The sequence below is a fragment of the Doryrhamphus excisus genome, chromosome 13 (genome assembly GCF_030265055.1).
Source record: "Doryrhamphus excisus isolate RoL2022-K1 chromosome 13, RoL_Dexc_1.0, whole genome shotgun sequence".
In the NCBI taxonomy this organism is placed as follows: domain Eukaryota; kingdom Metazoa; phylum Chordata; class Actinopteri; order Syngnathiformes; family Syngnathidae; genus Doryrhamphus; species Doryrhamphus excisus.
Window position 1 is genome coordinate 9,384,962 of NC_080478.1, and position 16,790 is coordinate 9,401,751.

The window sequence follows — 16,790 nt, forward strand, 5'->3', positions numbered from 1 at the left end:
TAGCTCTTCAAGTAAAGCCAACATGGATGCATGGTTGAAAATATATATTCAAATAAGCTCTTTATTCATTCTATATCATCATTGTACACCACCAGAGACAGTGATAGGAGCACACAATGGGCATGAACATTGCAGTGAAGATGATTTAACAGTAAAAACATGAGTACTTTCCAAAATCCTTTTGCAGAGGGTATGAATGGAGAAAGGGGGACAAAAAAATATGATGTATGTGCCAGATTGACTTTTTTCTTGCTAAGGAAGTTTTATTCTGTACAGGACAATTTGTACAAAATTAATCTAGATAATATATATATATATTTAACACTACATGAAACAAGGTAAATCATATATACAATATTAAATGAATCATATAGTACAGGTCACATACAAAAGGACACTTAAGTTATGTTTTCGAAATAAAATGTTAAAAATGAAAAAGACAAAGCCACCAAATAACTTTAATAGTCTCTATAGAAAGGACTTTTTTTTTTTAACTTCATAACTCATAAAACCCATAAAAGATCATCTTTCCCAGCAAGCATAGGTTTTTTTTTTTTAAGAAAAAAAAATCAAGTTTGGTTGAATGGCATTCCTCCAGAGTAAAAGGTACATGTTTAACATGGTACTTTTTAAATTTACAACTTTTGCATTCAAGCAAATACAGTATTAATACAGTTAAACGAGCCAAGTCACAATGTCAGTTCACTGGTCAGCATCTGGCATGTTTGTGTTCGGCCGTGTGACACAGAGTCAGGTTTAGGGCCATGTGAACGGCCACACTACTTCACCTCCAGGGACGAGACAACTAGCACATCAAATATGAAGAAAATAGGGTGTGCCTCGTTAGTTGAAACAATAGTACTGATTTTCTGATGCTGGCCAAGTTTGAAGAGGGAATATTTTTGGTGTTTCTCATTTAGCATTATGTGCATCATTAACTAGTGAGAGCTGGGATTAAATAATGGCTTTGAAACAATCAATGAAACCCCTTTAAACCCTTCTTGCTTGTAGACGTTGCCACTGCATCATGGGTAACGTCACGACAAAGACGTGCATCTCAAAATCACATTCAGCAGTACCATTGTTTGAACTGTGGGGGGCACAATTACCATCTGCTTTTCAAAATATTGCCTGTGAACACACGGAAGCAAGCGGCAAATGGCACATGAGCAAAAAAAAATTTAAATTAAAAAAACAAAAAAAAATAACTAAAAACAGAACTTGACGGATGTCCACGGGGAAAAAAAAAAGTCTTATTTCCTCACCGTCTTCCTGGACACTGCAAGGCGACGGACAGGCCTGAATTTGGTCGTGAGTGTGCTACACTACAAAACAAAACACTGATGACCAAAACCAAAGGCACGTGTCCCTGTTTGTAGATAAAAACAAAACAGTCTTGGCACTGGCAAGATGTCCGTTAAGTGACCAGAAATGGACGATGGAAAAGTCTCATCTTTCATTTTTGACTTTTCTTGCCTTGCATTAAAAACAAAATCCAGACATAAAACGTCAGCTCCTACAGTTCCATTCTCGGACAAAAGAATTAAGGAATGGTGTAATCCGTGTCTTCGTCCAGAGTGAGGGGATGACCGGGTGGGAGGAAACGGGCAGGACAACATAGAACGGCAAGGGTGCTTGAAGACATGAACACAGGGACGTCACTCTCCAAATAAAACCAAAAGAACCTGAGAAAGCAGAGATCTGAGGAACGTGAACACGGGACTCCTGCACTGGTCACAGGACCAGTGTGTTTGCTGCACAGGCAGCCGGAATGGACGAGAACAAAATAATTCAAGATAAAAAATGAGGGTGGGATAAAAAGGGGAGGAATGGCGAGCCCAACGTGGGTCATCCAGTTTAACAGCTGTTGGGTGGGAGGAGGGAGGGATGTCCATGGCCGTCAAGGGGCGGGGTCTAGAGTCCATCGCGGGTTGTCAACATTTCTTCAGCTCTGCGGTGGGACTCCAAGGCTTTCGTGGTGTAGATGTCCTGAGGCAACTCAGATTTGCGCCGCACCATGGGGCGATCCTTCCACTGGTCCTGCTGAAGCTGTTAAATGGATAGAAGTTTGATTCAGGCATTACCTTCCCGGTCCTTCAGTCGCTGTCACGAGACGGTAGTACCCATGAAAAATGGAGGGCACCACGTTGATATTTTTACATATATAAAAAAAAAAACACAGACACACTAATGTTCGAGAAGGCGCCCAACCGATAAGCGTAAACGAAGCAGCTGAATGTATGCCTGTGTGCCTCAACACAGGCGATTCCACAGACTGAACTCAAAACTGAAACCCGAAAAATTCAACAAAATGGAGAGCAGCGAAGCATATCCAAGGGTCCAAATGTGAACAAACTACTAAAAATGCGTACATGTTGGCAGTCTCCTCAGTCTCCTCTTAGCAGCTAAAAGCCACACCCCCATTCCCCTTCATTTTTGCCGTTTTCAGATTTCCTGCAGCACTATTTGGATTTTGATGCAAACTGAGGCAAGTCGAGCTGAGCCAGTATCGTGAAGTAGAAAAAGCTTTTTTTGTAAGATGTTAGAAAGAAAAAGTTTAATATCACACAATATTCATTGAGTTGAGCATAAAAAGTTGAAAATGTCTTGGAAAACAACCCCCAAATATTTCAAGACAAATTGGTTGGGCCCATACCTGAAACCTCGGTCTTAAGTGCCCGACTTAACACATGATCAGATTTTAGGCCATTTCTTGTGTAAACTTGAATTCAATATAAAAAAAGACCGTAATTTATACAGAGCACAGTAATCATGTGTTCTCGGGGTGTGTGACATAGAAACAACAAAAAAGATTCTAAGAGGGAAAAAGAATGCAGACATAGAGATGTCAGGTTTACCTGAGTCGCGCCTTCCACAACTGTCTTTTTTAACCTTTGAACATCTTCTATCAAAGGAACATCCGTCTCCATTGCTACTGGACTATCGAGGTCAGAGGGATCAACATACATAGAGAACTGAGTTCAAAGGAAGAAAGAAAAGGGGAAACAAAAACAAATAAAGGGGGATGAAGAAAAGATTTTGAATGGCATGCAATGAATCCAGAGGTTCTACACAAATTAAAATCTTAAAATAACCAATGTAATATTGAATGAGAAGAAACTGTCAGTTTTGGAAATAAAACGTACCTCCTTTTTATTCTAAAACCCTTTTCAAACTGTTCATCCAGGCAGGGCTCGACAATAACAATGTACCGATGGCCCGGGGCAAGTTAAAACAAAATTGGGGCAAGTAAATCCAATCATTAATATTCCCGTCGGGCAAGTGCACTTTAGCATGCCGTACTGCCAAGAGTTTTTTTTAAAGCGGTTCTTGTTGGGTGTTGGTAAAACACGGACTGCGTAATTCCGGTGGTAATTTGCAAACCAATCCTTGCAAATCTTGAAATGGACCAATCAGAATCGTTTATTTAGACCGCGCTCCGTAAGCCACAATCCGCGTTTTACCCACACCCGTTCTTGTTCGCGATCAACCAATCAGCGATCGTTTTACTAGGAAAACATCTATCATGGCGTCCCTGCCAACATCGTCTAATTCTTCAACAACTTGTGAAGGAAAACACCAAAAAGTGATGAAGCAGTGCCTCCTAAACAAGTATTTTATTAGCGGCAGCAAATCAAATGATGGCACAGGTGAGTGAATCACATTGCTGTGACAATTTGAAGTGGTCCCAATGAAACACCACCCATTAGATCCAATACCAAGTGCTGATTTTGCACAAGCTACAAAATCTAGCGCTTCCATTTCTCTGTGGATTTTTCTCACCTTTGCTTCATAAATTATTGTTTGACCATTGAGCATTTTTTTCTGGATTAAAAACACTTTACTAGTACACAAATGTGTCTATTCAATAATGTTTCATTGTGGTGCACAACTTATAAATATCACTGCTTACTACGACTACGATGTGTAAGGTAGCATGTCTGAAAATTTGTGGAGATTATGTTAAATACATCTCCACAAATTTTCAGACATTCCTCCAAATACAATGCATCAGTACTATTATCTGATGAATTATCAGCATATATTGATACAGTGGGGCAAAAAAGTATTTAGTCAGCCACCAATTGTGCAAGTTCTCCCACTTAAAAAGATGAGAGAGGCCTGTAATTTTCATCATAGGTACGCTTCAACTATGAGAGACAAAATGAGAAAAAAAAATCCAGATAATCACATTGTTTGATTTTTAAAGAATTTATTTGCAAATCATGGTGGAAAATAAGTATTTGGTCACCTACAAACAAGCAAGATTTGTGGCTCTCACAGACCTGTAAGTTCTTCTTTAAGAAGCTCCTCTGTCCTCCACTCGTTACCTGTATTGATGGCACCTGTTTGAACTGGTTATCAGTATAAAAGACACCTGTCCACAACCTCAGACAGTCACACTCCAAACTCCACTATGGCCAAGACCAAAGAGCTGTCAAAGGACATCAGAAACAAAATTGTAGACCTGCACCAGGCTGGGAAGACTGAATCTGCAATAGTTAAGCAGCTTGGTGTGAAGAAATCAACTGTGGGAGCAATTGTGAGAAAATGGAAGACCTACAAGACCACCGATAATCTCCCTCGATCTGGGGCTCCACGCAAGATCTCACCCCGTGGGGTCAAAATGATAACAAGAACGGTGAGCAAAAATCCCAGAACCACACGGGGGGACCTAGTGAAAGACCTGCAGAGAGCTGGGACCATATTAACGAAGGCTACCATAAGTAACACACTCCGCCGCCAGGGACTCAAATCCTGCAGTGCCAGACGTGTCCCCCTGCTGAAGCCAGTACATGTCCAAGCCCGTCTGAAGTTTGCTAGAGAGCATTTGGATGATCCAGAAGAGGATTGGGAGAATGTAATATGGTCAGATGAAACCAAAATAGAACTTTTTGGTATCAACTCAACTCGTCGTGTTTGGAGGAGAAAGAATGCTGAGTTGCATCCAAACAACACCACACCTACTGTGAAGCATGGGGGTGGAAACATCATGCTCTGGGGCTGTTTTTCTGCAAAGGGACCAGGACAACTGATCCGTGTAAATGGGAGAATGAATGGGGCCATGTATCGTGAGATTCTGAATGAAAACCTTCTTCCATCAGCAAGGGCACTGAAGATGAAACATGGCTGGGTCTTTCAGCATGACAACGATCCCAAACACACCGCCCGGGCAACGAAGGAGTGGCTTCATAAGAAGCATTTCAAGGTCCTGGAGTGGCCTAGCCAGTCTCCAGATCTCAACCCCATAGAAAATCTTTGGAGGGAGTTGAAAATCCGTGTTGCCCAGCGACAGCCCCTAAACATCACTGCTCTAGAGGCGATCTGCATGGAGGAATGGGCCAAAATACCTACAACAGTGTGTGAAAATCTTGTGAAGAGTTACAGAAAACGTTTGATCTCTGTCATTGCCAACAAAGGGTATATCACAAAGTATTGAGATGAACTTTTGTTTTTGACCAAATACTTATTTTCCACCATGATTTGCAAATAAATTCTTTAAAAATCAAACAATATGATTATCTGGATTTTTTTTTCTCATTTTGTCTCTCATAGTTGAAGCGTACCTATGATGAAAATTACAGGCCTCTCTCATCTTTTTAAGTGGGAGAACTTGCACAATTGGTGGCTGACTAAATACTTTTTTGCCCCACTGTATATGATATCATTAAGGCACTTTTCATTTTACATGGGGCAAGTTCGGGCAAGTAGTTCTCACCTTAAGGATTCCCCATGGGCAAGTCATTTTGGTTTTTAATGTAGAGCCCTGTCCAGGTTCAAGGAATTTCCAGGTATTCACGGTCCAATGCTACGGATGTTAGGGGACGGTCTTAGCTGACATGACTCTTCAACATTGTGTGGAAGGGGAACAGTACCTTTGGCTTGGCAACCATTTTCAAGAGGGGAATCCCACTCTTCGGCCTCCCTGGGAAAGTCTATTCCAGGGTACTTTAGAGCAGGGCACTACTGCTAGTCGAACCTCGGCTACAAGAAGTGCAATGTGGTTTTCTAGCATGGCGCATTACTACGTGCCATTCGTTCCATCTACAACCGGAGCAGGAGCCTCGTTCGCATTGGCAGCAGTAATTCGAGCCTGCTTCCAGTGAACGGTGTCCTCCGCCAAAGGTTGCCCATTGTCCCGATTCTGTTTATAATTTTTATGGACAGAATTTTTTGGCATAGCCAAGGCGTCAAGGGAGTACAGTTAGAGGATGTCTTAGGATGCCCAGCCGGGAGAAGGCCCCGGGGAAGACCTGGGACATGCTGGAGGGATTATGTCTCACAGCTGGCTTTGGTGTCCTCCAGGTGGAGCTAGAAAAGGTGGCAGGGGAACGTGAAGTCTGGGCTTCCCTACTGATACCCCCATGATCCTGACCCGGATAAGGAGAAGAGAATGCAATGGTCCTACACTTTGGACAAATAGTTGATAAAAATAAGGCAAGGAAATTCACTTATTTCTTAAAATGTGCCACTTTCTCAGGCATTTCATCCTAAATTCAAGTACTAACCATGACTATGCTACAAAAAAAATGATTGATATTCCGAGGGGAACCCTTAATGTTGCCTTAAAATAACATCAATACAGTGCAAAACTCCCTTTTCATTTGGAAATTCCAGATACAGAGAATGCACACATGCTCATATCAACAGACACTGCTAACCTGTGGATTGGATTTGGCAAGGTTCTCGATCTTGATCCAAGCTTCTTCACGCTCTTTCGACTTGGCCTTTTCCCTAGAGGATCAAACACAAAAAGTGGCATCATTAACTTGCCCATTACCAATTGATCGCTCTTGAATCTTAAACAAAAACTGTTTTGCCCATCAGCCATAATGCTTAGTATGTGAAACATGAGCACACACCTTTCCCTTTTCTGTGCATTCTAAAAAGGGAGGAAAAACAGTTAGCACGAGAGCTAACAATGCAACATGTGAGGACTCATGAACATTTTGATCATTTTAAACAATACTGGAACTTCTTTTTTGTGCGCATTGATTTCACATAGTCGATAGATGGGAACTAGCGCTACTTTTGTTAACAACAACAGCGTGCCAAGCACATGTGTTTTGACTACGACTAATCATGACAAGACTTCGTGAGAGCCACCGCTTTGGGACAAATGACTATCCAGAATCTTTTTAAAATTTAATATCACAACACAGTCCATATAGTTGTGTATAAACAAAGCATGGAATGGTTTATATACAGGTCAGTTGTGTAAATAGAATATATCTGAATATTCTTTTCAGGCTTTATAGTCAAAATAGGTGTATCCCATAAAATGCATTGTTAGTGCCACATGCTAGCTGTTTTTCTCTCTTAAGAATGCTTATGTTTCACATAAGGATTGTGGATGATGGGTAAAAAAAGTGCAGTGCCGTTTTCATTCACGAAAAAGAGGCAGTAGAGGAGAATCTGTGATGCATACTTGTTTTTCTCGGCCCTGAACTGCTGTGTGCAGTCATCAAAGAGCTTCTGGTTCATCTCCATGAATAGCTTCAGTGCATTGTAGATTAGGCCGTGGATGGTCCTGCAGACAACAACGGGGGAGATGTGAGCTAGACATTTTGTTCAACACAGAAAGCTAGATGTACCTGATTTTCTGGGGATGAACCTCAAGGGCATTATAACCTTCACATGTGAACTTTTTTTTTCTTTTACTTTAAAAAGGAAAACCGCAATTTTGGGGAAGTTTGCCCTCTAAAAAAACATTGCATCGTTGATATAAATGAAGTGATTGTGTATTAACAACTACATTGATGAGAATGTGTAATACTTTTACGGTTTAAAAACATTACCTAAACTTCTTTCCTTGGTGCACTGATTAAGTGCAGAAGTTTCACGACTTCTGTCAATAACAGCAACAACAAAGACACAATGTCTGCTCTCATTGGGATGGCTGCGTCTTCCTGCAGATGAGTTGTGCTCCAGTCCTGGTGCTAAGAGCAAACAAGCATCCTGTCTTTGTCTTTGTAGCTAAACTGAGGGCCAGTAGCATACACTCCTCGATCTGTTCCATCTGTGAGTGATGCTGAGACAAGTGGCTAGTGATGCACGTTACTCCGCCAGATATAGTTTTTCGTGTTAGCTTCTAGAAAAATAATATTGCTGTAGTTTGGTTAATATACAAGTCAGTTTTGTAAATGGGACACTGTTGGTATTTGACTCTTTTTTTTTTTTTTGGTTGGGGCTTTAGTGCCAAAATAGGTAGGTCCCAATGACATTCAATGTTGGCTCGCTCATACTAACTTGTTTTCTCTCGCTAGAATGCCAATAAGGGAAATAAATGTGTGTTCATGTTTCACATAATGCTTGTGAATGATCCCCTCCCCCAAAAAAGTGCAGTTTTCCTTTAAACGTTCAATGGTTCAGTAGTTTCTGCACAACTTGCTTTTCCCTGATAAAATACATGCTTTCTGTGACTCTTCCAGTCTCTCTGCTAATGACACCAAGCTCAGTGGCCACTTCCCCCTGAAAACAATCTGTCTGAAGCCCTGCAAATGCGAGGTACTGTTCCTTGATCTATTGTTAGGTCTTGAACAGGAGGATGTAGCGGGCAATTGTAACTCAACCAAGACAACAGTCAATTCATGGATCATAGACCAACGCCGTCCAAAACATCATGAAAGCAGTGATTTCTCCTCATATTGACTGTTGCTGACTATTCTTCTGTTTGAGTAATAGCACTTGATCAAGACTTTTCCAAGATTCCACATTACAAAATAGTAAGTATGTATGACTTGTGCTGCTATCAAATCACAGTGTTTTACAGTGAGGATGGATTAGCGGAACCAGAGTGTGAAAGCTGCACTCCAGTGTCACGAGTAACGCGTCTCACTTGTTCCAGTGGGTCTTGGAGTTGCGGTAAAGAGCGGGGAACATGATTGGTAGAATTTTTGCTGCGTTGTCGCTGATCAAACTCATGATGTACTCATTGTTCCAGTAGTACAGAGCTCTCTCTGCCACCTGGAGAACACATAGAACATTTCAGTGGGGCGTACTAGGGTAATGAGTGTACTTTCAGGGCTAAGCTTGTCATCAATCATGGGTTACCTGGAAGTGCGGGCTGGACACACATTTGGCCAGCTGTCGAAAGAGAGGCTCCTGCACTTTAACAAACTCAGATGGCTCAATGACGTCCAGAATCTCCTCTAGTTCGTTGAGAAACATCACTTCCTTGGGACTGTGGGTCTTTGGCCAGTACTTGAGAAGAGCCATGACCACCTTTTGATGGAAAAGTAAGCGAACGAAAAGCATGTTAAGCCAGCAATGAACCATGTACAAGAAATTATTCAACTCACCGGCTCAGTTAGGGTGCTATCCTTTTCTAAAAACTGCACCACACAGTAGGCCAGCTGCAAAAAAACAGCCAAAAAAGTTAATGTGTACTTTTTGCCAACTGCTGTATTGCATACCATCACACATTGTTTACATTCTGCATTAATGTGATGCTGCTTAAGACAGGTTCACCATGCTTCAGCAACTGTAGTGTGAGCTTTTTATGGCTTTGGGGGGTGGGGGGGGGTGAAAGATAAGACATTAACTGTACCTGTGGATGGTAGACACTGAGTGATTTAACTTTGTGAAGAGGTAATAAAACCTTCAACAGGAATATCTTGTGCTCTTCTTTTAGAGGTAAGGCAAATCCATTGATAATGCTGCAAAACAAAACACATTAACCAATGTTTGATTAGCACTGAGGGAGAGTTGCTAATGTAACAACATGTTTATTATTGTAGTGGTGTAGAACTACTGAATCTTGATAAGACTCTGCCGGTGTGCCTAATGTTGTGATTAATGGTGAATCAAACCTTCCAAGTATTTCCAGCAGTTCAGCAATACCATTGTGGTGCTCAGTCTCATAGATGAACCTGAAAAAGAAAAGGGAATTGATATAGGAGCCACATCGGTGAAATCAGGTGGCCCAACTATGCATTGCTGACTCACTGTCGGTTCTTTTTTTGTTTTTAATAGTGTGGCTGTTAAATAACCTGCCATGGGTTGAGACTCGAGAGTGGCAGCATTTTGATAGATGTGAGAAAGACTCCTGAATTATCTCTCGCCAGGACAGAGGAAGTCAACAGATGCCTATTGTTCTCCATTTTATTATTATTATTATAACTTGCCTTCCAAGATGAAATGTCTGTTCTTGGTTTCTTATTTTCTGAATTAAATTTCCCCCAAAAATTCAACTTTTCGTCCAGTGTGACTGGTGTGTTTTTCCCCTCTTCATTGTGCATTTGTGGCTGGTGCGACTTGTAGTCTGGAAAATACTGTGTGTATCTATGTAGCATATACAGTATATCCATTCAAACGATATATCAGTAAACATTGTTTTTTTTTTTAAAAAAATCATTTTAAAAAGGTGTGGCAGCTTTTATTTTGCAGTGGTGGTGCACCACGATCAATTACATGTAGAGGAAACTCTATGTATAAATATGCCCTTTTACAGCTCAGATGTGACTATGCTTCAGGACTTCTGTGTGAAAAGGGGCAAAGAAGTGCACTCACCTATAGAAAATGTTATTAATCTGTTTTCTGATGTAAGCTCTCAGGCCGAGAAACTTTCCATAGATCCTATGGAGGGTCGTCTTGAGGAAGTCTCGCTCTCTGGGATCTTCGCTGTCAAATAGTTCTAGAAGCTTAAAAAGAGAGGGCAGACAATACATGAAACATAAAGAAGCTAAAAACACTATGTACATTTTTTTTATTTTTTTTGTGAGGGCTTTAGTGTCAAAATAGGTATTTCCCATGACGCCCTTTGCTAGCTAGCTCCTATAAACTCGTTTTCTCATGCTAGAATGCATAGAAAAGGGAAATAAGTTTCACATAAGGATTTTGAATGATGGGCAAAATTTCAAAAGAAGTGCAGTTCCTCTTTAGGAGCCAAACCCTTTCTTACCTGCATAACAAATTTCTGGTCGATGTATTTCTTTGCTATGTTTGGCTGAAAGTCGGGCGATTCTAAAAACCTAAGGAAAAATTCATAGACGAGCTGCAAAAGAAGAAAAGACCGTGATGAAGACGGACAGAATTCAGAGTACAGAATTCAGAGTAAAATATGTATGACACCCTGTGCTGCTCGGTGTTCTGCTTATTAACCAATTCTCTTACAACATTCAAAAGGATGCTGTGCCAACTTCTGTCTGTGCATGCATAATAATAATAAAAAAAAAAGCATTTGTCCATTCACGCTTGAAGGAGACTCTACTTGGAAACATGTTTTGCGAGACTGCAATTTGGTATACAAGATATATTCAGTGTACCACAGTGCATTCACTTTACAGCTACATATGGTGCCTTATTGTTGCAAGAACTTAATTGCTAGCTTTCTCTTGATAATGTTCCGGGTTTGGCAAATTTAACTGATAGCTCACCTGTAAGTGTGGCCACGCTGCTTCAAGTGTGGGTTCATCCTCCTCGGGATCAAATTCTGCTCCCGTTGGGTTGGATGAAGGAGGCAGCGTTCTGAACATGTTCACAGCAAACTAGGACAAGACAAAAAACGATGGGAGAATGGTGTCATACATTTTTCATGACACACGAAGAGACAAGCTATTTCAACTATCAGGGATGTGTTCATTTAACAATCAGAATATATTGAGATGTAATGCTTACAAAAACACCAGAACTCATCCAGAACTCTCGTTGTAGTGCAGTTCAACACCGTTGCAAACTACAACCTTAATAAAACATAACCTTAAATTAATGATACTTTACTGAGTAAGACGCTGTCATCTGAAAAGGACCGGTCATGTTATATTCCAAATGGACTCTCGTCATCGAGCGAGTCAGAACCTTTCACATCAGTGACCTGGAGAGTTCCAACAGGCGCTCGTATCTCAAACGGTTGGACACAATAAACAATGAAGAGTTTGTTTTTTAAAGGCAATTTTAAGATAATAGTGAAGCAAAATCAAAAACTTCTCAAAATATAACATTGGTTATAACACGCTTACCACTTCATTTACTCTTTTCTCGTCTACTTAATAGGGTGACACAAGATCTTGCAAAATGTGACGAGATTTCTCGTTCAGAAAAAGTCTCGTGGGCACTAGGCCTGGGGCGATAAAACATTAATCCAACACTAAAAATAACTTGAGAATTTTGTTGGCTAGAGCCTGACTGATATGGGATTTCTGGGGCGGATGCCAGTACCGATATTTGGGACTGAAAAAAAAACATCAGCTGATGGGCCCATATATGAAGTAAGACCATTAACGTACACAGGATAAAATACTGTATCGGCCAGCAAAATCTGTTATTGTGAGAGGCATATTTTTTTTTCCCTCTGTATATTGTGACTTTATTCTTGTAAAATTACTGCAGATTTGTTTTCCATTTTTGCTGGGGTTTTCTTGTTAAATTATAGTTTTACAATGTGCCACGGGCCAACAAATGAATAGCCACGAGATGCAAATATCCCCTGGACCACACTTTAGACACCCATGGCATAGTTCTTACTGTGACTTGCACTGTATGCATATAAACCATGAAGCCACTGTCCACCAGTAGAATTAATTTGCTTGAGCAATATCAACTTTTGCAGAAAAATGCTTTCTCATCTTAGTTTTACATCCATTTATTATCTGTAGGTTCCTGTAACTGTGGGTTGAGGGGTTTTGGGTCACAATAATGCGAGTGTGTGGTAAGTGCGGTATTGAGGCTTCTCGCTGTGTCAAATGACTCCCCCCGTGGGCTGCGGGCCGATCATGGGACAGTGCAGGTGGCCCGCAGAGACAGTGGGAGCCTTGTTCGACAAGACTGCAAGGTAGATAAGACTGTTGTGGCGTCGCTGCACCGCGCTCCATGTCAAGCCAGCGAAGATGCACAGAGGTAAAAATGGAAAGAGGTCATACACATGACTGCTGAGCTTGTGCTGTGCAGCATCTCGTGTTAATGGTTCAGTTTCTGTCTCAAAGCTTTACTAAAGATTGGCCGGGCACAAGTATGAATTCGATGGCGAGCAACAGGCTGCTGCTTGTGCTCCAGACTTCCAATACTTCCCTTCCCTTGTGAGCAGGGAATTCTCTGACTCAGAATGTCCCTTGTTTAAGCCCCATTTCAGGAAAAAGCTTTTTAAATGACCAAATCTAATCTGTGGTAGAAATATCAACTGAAGTAAGTCACACTCAATCAATAGATATATTCCTTAGCTCAGACAGTTGTTGACTGAGCTTCATTGATCATCTTTACCCTAAATTGGCATAACGACTCTTTTTGTGGGCTAATTTGCCCAACCTTTCACTTTTTTTCCAAGAAAGTCTTGACTCTCTCTCCAAGTCACTGATGTATGTCTTTTTCAACCTTTTAGTCTCGGGGAAAGAGATGTCTATACTCTTACAAATGTCAGTGTTTCCCATACATTGATATATTTGTGGTGCCCACCACAAATACATTGGCTTTGACTTTAATCGAAATTCAGTTGATGGAATAATATTAGGATATATGTATCATACATCAATGTTCTACCTAAATATATCGGGGTGTGAGTTTTAGTCTATCTCGCCAAGCCCTAATATGTAGATATTTTTATGACACTCTTGTTTAAACAGATAGCAAACAGCGCTTTTATTTTGAAGGCGGTAGTATGTGTTCTGTGTGTTGTGAATAAACACGCTTCCTTTGTCACTCAGAACCCGCATGTCATCATCAGGCATCGTAAAACGGCTCTTACATTAAAGCGGTGATGATATATTCATCTAGCCCGCTTGCTTCAATTCACGCTGGGAGGTCCCACCTTCGCCGTGTTTAACACGAGATATGATAAGATAGACACTGCTGGTTGCAGCAAGGCTACAATGTTAAGTCTTGCTCGTAAGGACTCTATACTTGGGTTGAATTCATTTTCAACAGCATGCCCCTATTCTCTGACCGAATTACACCCTCATCTTCGTCTTTTGACACAAACGGACCACCCTCCATCCATCCAATCCCAGCCACCAGCTCCACTGACCATGTGAACCACCTCCGGGTAGATGGGCTCTGTGATGACATTCCTGTTGTGGGTGATGTACTCCACCATCTCGCTCAGCGCCGCCCGCTTCACCTCCTTCCATTTCAGGTCGCTCAGCGGGTCGGACAGGAAGTCGAAAAGGACACAGCACTGCCGCAGCTTCTGGATGAAGAGCTTCTCCTGCTCCGCGGGAGCCACGTCTGAGGAGAGAGCCAAGTGGGAGCACAGGATTAAAAATGACTGTAAAAACTGTAACTGCAGGTACAACCGATCAATGAAGCATTTGAGAATATCGGAGAGGGGGAAGCCATGTTTAACGAGAGGGGGGTGTAGACGGGCGTATGAAAGATGGGGGAGGCGAGTGAATGTGAGAGTGATGGAAGCTGGCAAATGAGTCATGAAGACTGAAGTGCAGGGACGGTTCAAACCCAGGGGGCGGATAACAACAGCAGAGAGGACATAATGGAGAAGATGAGGGCATTTGGGAAGTAGGTGAACGGTCTCGGCCCAGATATTTGGAGGAAGGAAAAAATTGTGGTCTTTATTATTGGTATGTGGTAGTTGGGGCACTTTCCGTTTCGCTTCATTTCCACATGTAAACAAACTCTAGCAGTCACATGGACACAGGAAATACAGGGTTGCAGACTGCGACAAAATGGTCGCATTTTGAAAGTAAAGTTGTGTGTTAGTTGACAGTAATATGCAATTGAGTTGGTTTGCAAGCTGACAAACTGCTGAAGAGGAAGAAAGGTGAAGGCGACAGGTCGATGTGTGTAAAAAGATGGTGGTATAGAGGTTAATAGTATTCTTAATACAGTAATAATTAATAGTAATACAGTGAAAATTAAATGTGAATTTTTAGTTTGAAAGTCAATTGTGCTGCAATTGGCTGACAACCAGTCCAGGGTGTACCCTGCCTCTAGCCTGAAGTCAGCTGGGATAGGCTCCAGCATACCCCTGCTACCCTATTGAAAGAACAGCTTATCGTCACCCGAAACCAAAACAATATCAAGCCAGAAGCTCTCCCAGCGACAGAAGTGTTGCCAGCTCCCAGCGTGACTACCAGTACTTTTTTGTAAATAGTTGCTTAAAGTACATGTTTAAAGTGAAAGTAGGTGTTGTTTATTATTCTCTACCAGTAGTGGCAATTACCTTGTGTATGTGTTATAGTGGTCATGACAGACTGTTATGTTGAGTAATGAACTCTTGCCATTTCCGATGTATTGACAAGCTCATTCCAAGTACCGTCCTGGCATACTACTTGCACAAATAAAAAATAACTTAATCTAAGTCAAAGTCAACTTTGTCAAAAATGCTGTCCATGCTCGACATGCATACGTGAAATTCCAGTCCTCTCGGACCCCCGGTGCAGAAAGTAAATACATTTACAGGTAAATTTACAGCTAACAGCTAAATTAAATTAAGTATTTAAATGTGTAAGCAGTATAAGCAGACAGTATAAACAGATGAAAACTGAAGTGCCTACGATCTTCTCTAGTGTCACTCAAGAGCACCACCATATTATATATATATATATATATTTTTTTTTTTAAATCACTTATGGTCAAGAAATACACCAAGGAAAAATGTCTGCAAACGTAGTTGTCTCCACATATTCAGCAGTGTGTACACACACTCAATTAGGGATTGACCGATATATCGGCCGGTATTTTCGTTCTTTACTTGAATCGGTATCGGCTGATAGCCGCGTGGGTTCGCCAATGTATTTTTTCGTCACATGATTTACAGACAGGCATCCCCCGGGCAGCTTGTGTTGCCAGAGGACCCTGCAACACATGCAGTAGCGATACCCCACCCCACTGCAACAGTGGTGAATCACAACAAGGGTATGTTTTCAACTTCAATTAGCCTCCAACAGTTAAACTTTGTTGAAATATTTCCACCTGCTTTGAAATAGGAAACATGAATGCCAAGTGCATGCAATATACGTGCTTGAAAACCAGGAATGCTGCTGAATGCCTCATCTTTAAAAGTGCCTACTGTTGGAATTAGGGAGCTGTTAATATAGTTGGAGGCTAATATGTACAGCTGTTAGGAACACCGCTTTAATGTCAACGTTGTCAATTCAGTCCCATGGTGTTTGTAGGAGTTTCATTGCCGGGCTGAGGTTAAATGCGTGTCGTGTTATGTGTGCGTGCCCTCTCCGAGAGCGCCACACGCACACAGAACGAATTGGAGCAGCTATCAGTGTCTGCTATCAGAGGTCTTTAGCGTGCACAACACGAACTTTAATGAGAGAAATGTTTTATATATCGTACTAGATTGTGTCAGTGTGATGTGTTTGTGTGTGTGGAGGCGGGGGGGGGGGGGGGGCATCTCACTGCGGAGGAGCAGTCATCACATTGATGCTAGATAAAACGTAAAACTTAAACTACGTCAGAAATGTTTTGCACATGTTGAATATTTATTCCTTTTAAAGTTGATAATGCCGTTTAAATGTGTGTTTAATTCAGTGTTTACATTTCAATAAATATTCGTTTAAACTTGTAACTGTAATATTTGTTATCATTGTAATTTTTCATGTAAATTGAGGGAGCAAAAGCAGTATTGGCCACAAATATCGGCCCAAGCAAAATCGGCCATCAGCTAAGGGTGATAGAAAAAAAATCGGTATGGGCCCGAAAAAAAAAACCATATCGGTCGATCCCTACTCTCAATTATTTCCAATAATAAATAAAATGCACTCGACGCAGTCTACTGTGGCCATGTCACACCACCATAAATATTTTTAGTCTTCTTTCCCTTTCAGCTTTCCCTTCAGGGGTCGCCCCAGCAAATCAATCGCCCCCATCCAACCCAGTCTTCTGCATCT

At 41.4% G+C, this 16,790-nt stretch overlaps 1 protein-coding gene across 4 annotated transcripts in view; it reads right to left on the bottom strand.

The window, feature by feature from the left end:
- Positions 1–40: 40 nt before the first annotated feature.
- LOC131140759 (serine/threonine-protein phosphatase 2A 56 kDa regulatory subunit gamma isoform) overlaps positions 41–16,790 on the bottom strand; it is a 28,004-nt gene continuing 11,254 nt past the window's right edge. For 2 of the 4 annotated variants that reach the window (XM_058091465.1, XM_058091467.1), the window contains 13 exons: positions 13,958–14,157; positions 11,379–11,489; positions 10,904–10,996; positions 10,513–10,643; positions 9,813–9,872; positions 9,551–9,659; positions 9,303–9,356; positions 9,055–9,225; positions 8,840–8,967; positions 7,430–7,531; positions 6,663–6,735; positions 2,859–2,975; positions 41–2,049 (listed from right to left, as the gene is read on the bottom strand). In XM_058091465.1, coding sequence (XP_057947448.1) covers positions 1,915–2,049; positions 2,859–2,975; positions 6,663–6,735; positions 7,430–7,531; positions 8,840–8,967; positions 9,055–9,225; positions 9,303–9,356; positions 9,551–9,659; positions 9,813–9,872; positions 10,513–10,643; positions 10,904–10,996; positions 11,379–11,489; positions 13,958–14,157 — 1,484 coding nt within the window. In that variant the 3' untranslated portion in view covers positions 41–1,914. The remainder of the gene's footprint in view (positions 2,050–2,858; positions 2,976–6,662; positions 6,736–7,429; positions 7,532–8,839; positions 8,968–9,054; positions 9,226–9,302; positions 9,357–9,550; positions 9,660–9,812; positions 9,873–10,512; positions 10,644–10,903; positions 10,997–11,378; positions 11,490–13,957; positions 14,158–16,790) is intronic. The other 2 variants (XM_058091468.1, XM_058091466.1) reach the window with 2 other exon arrangements.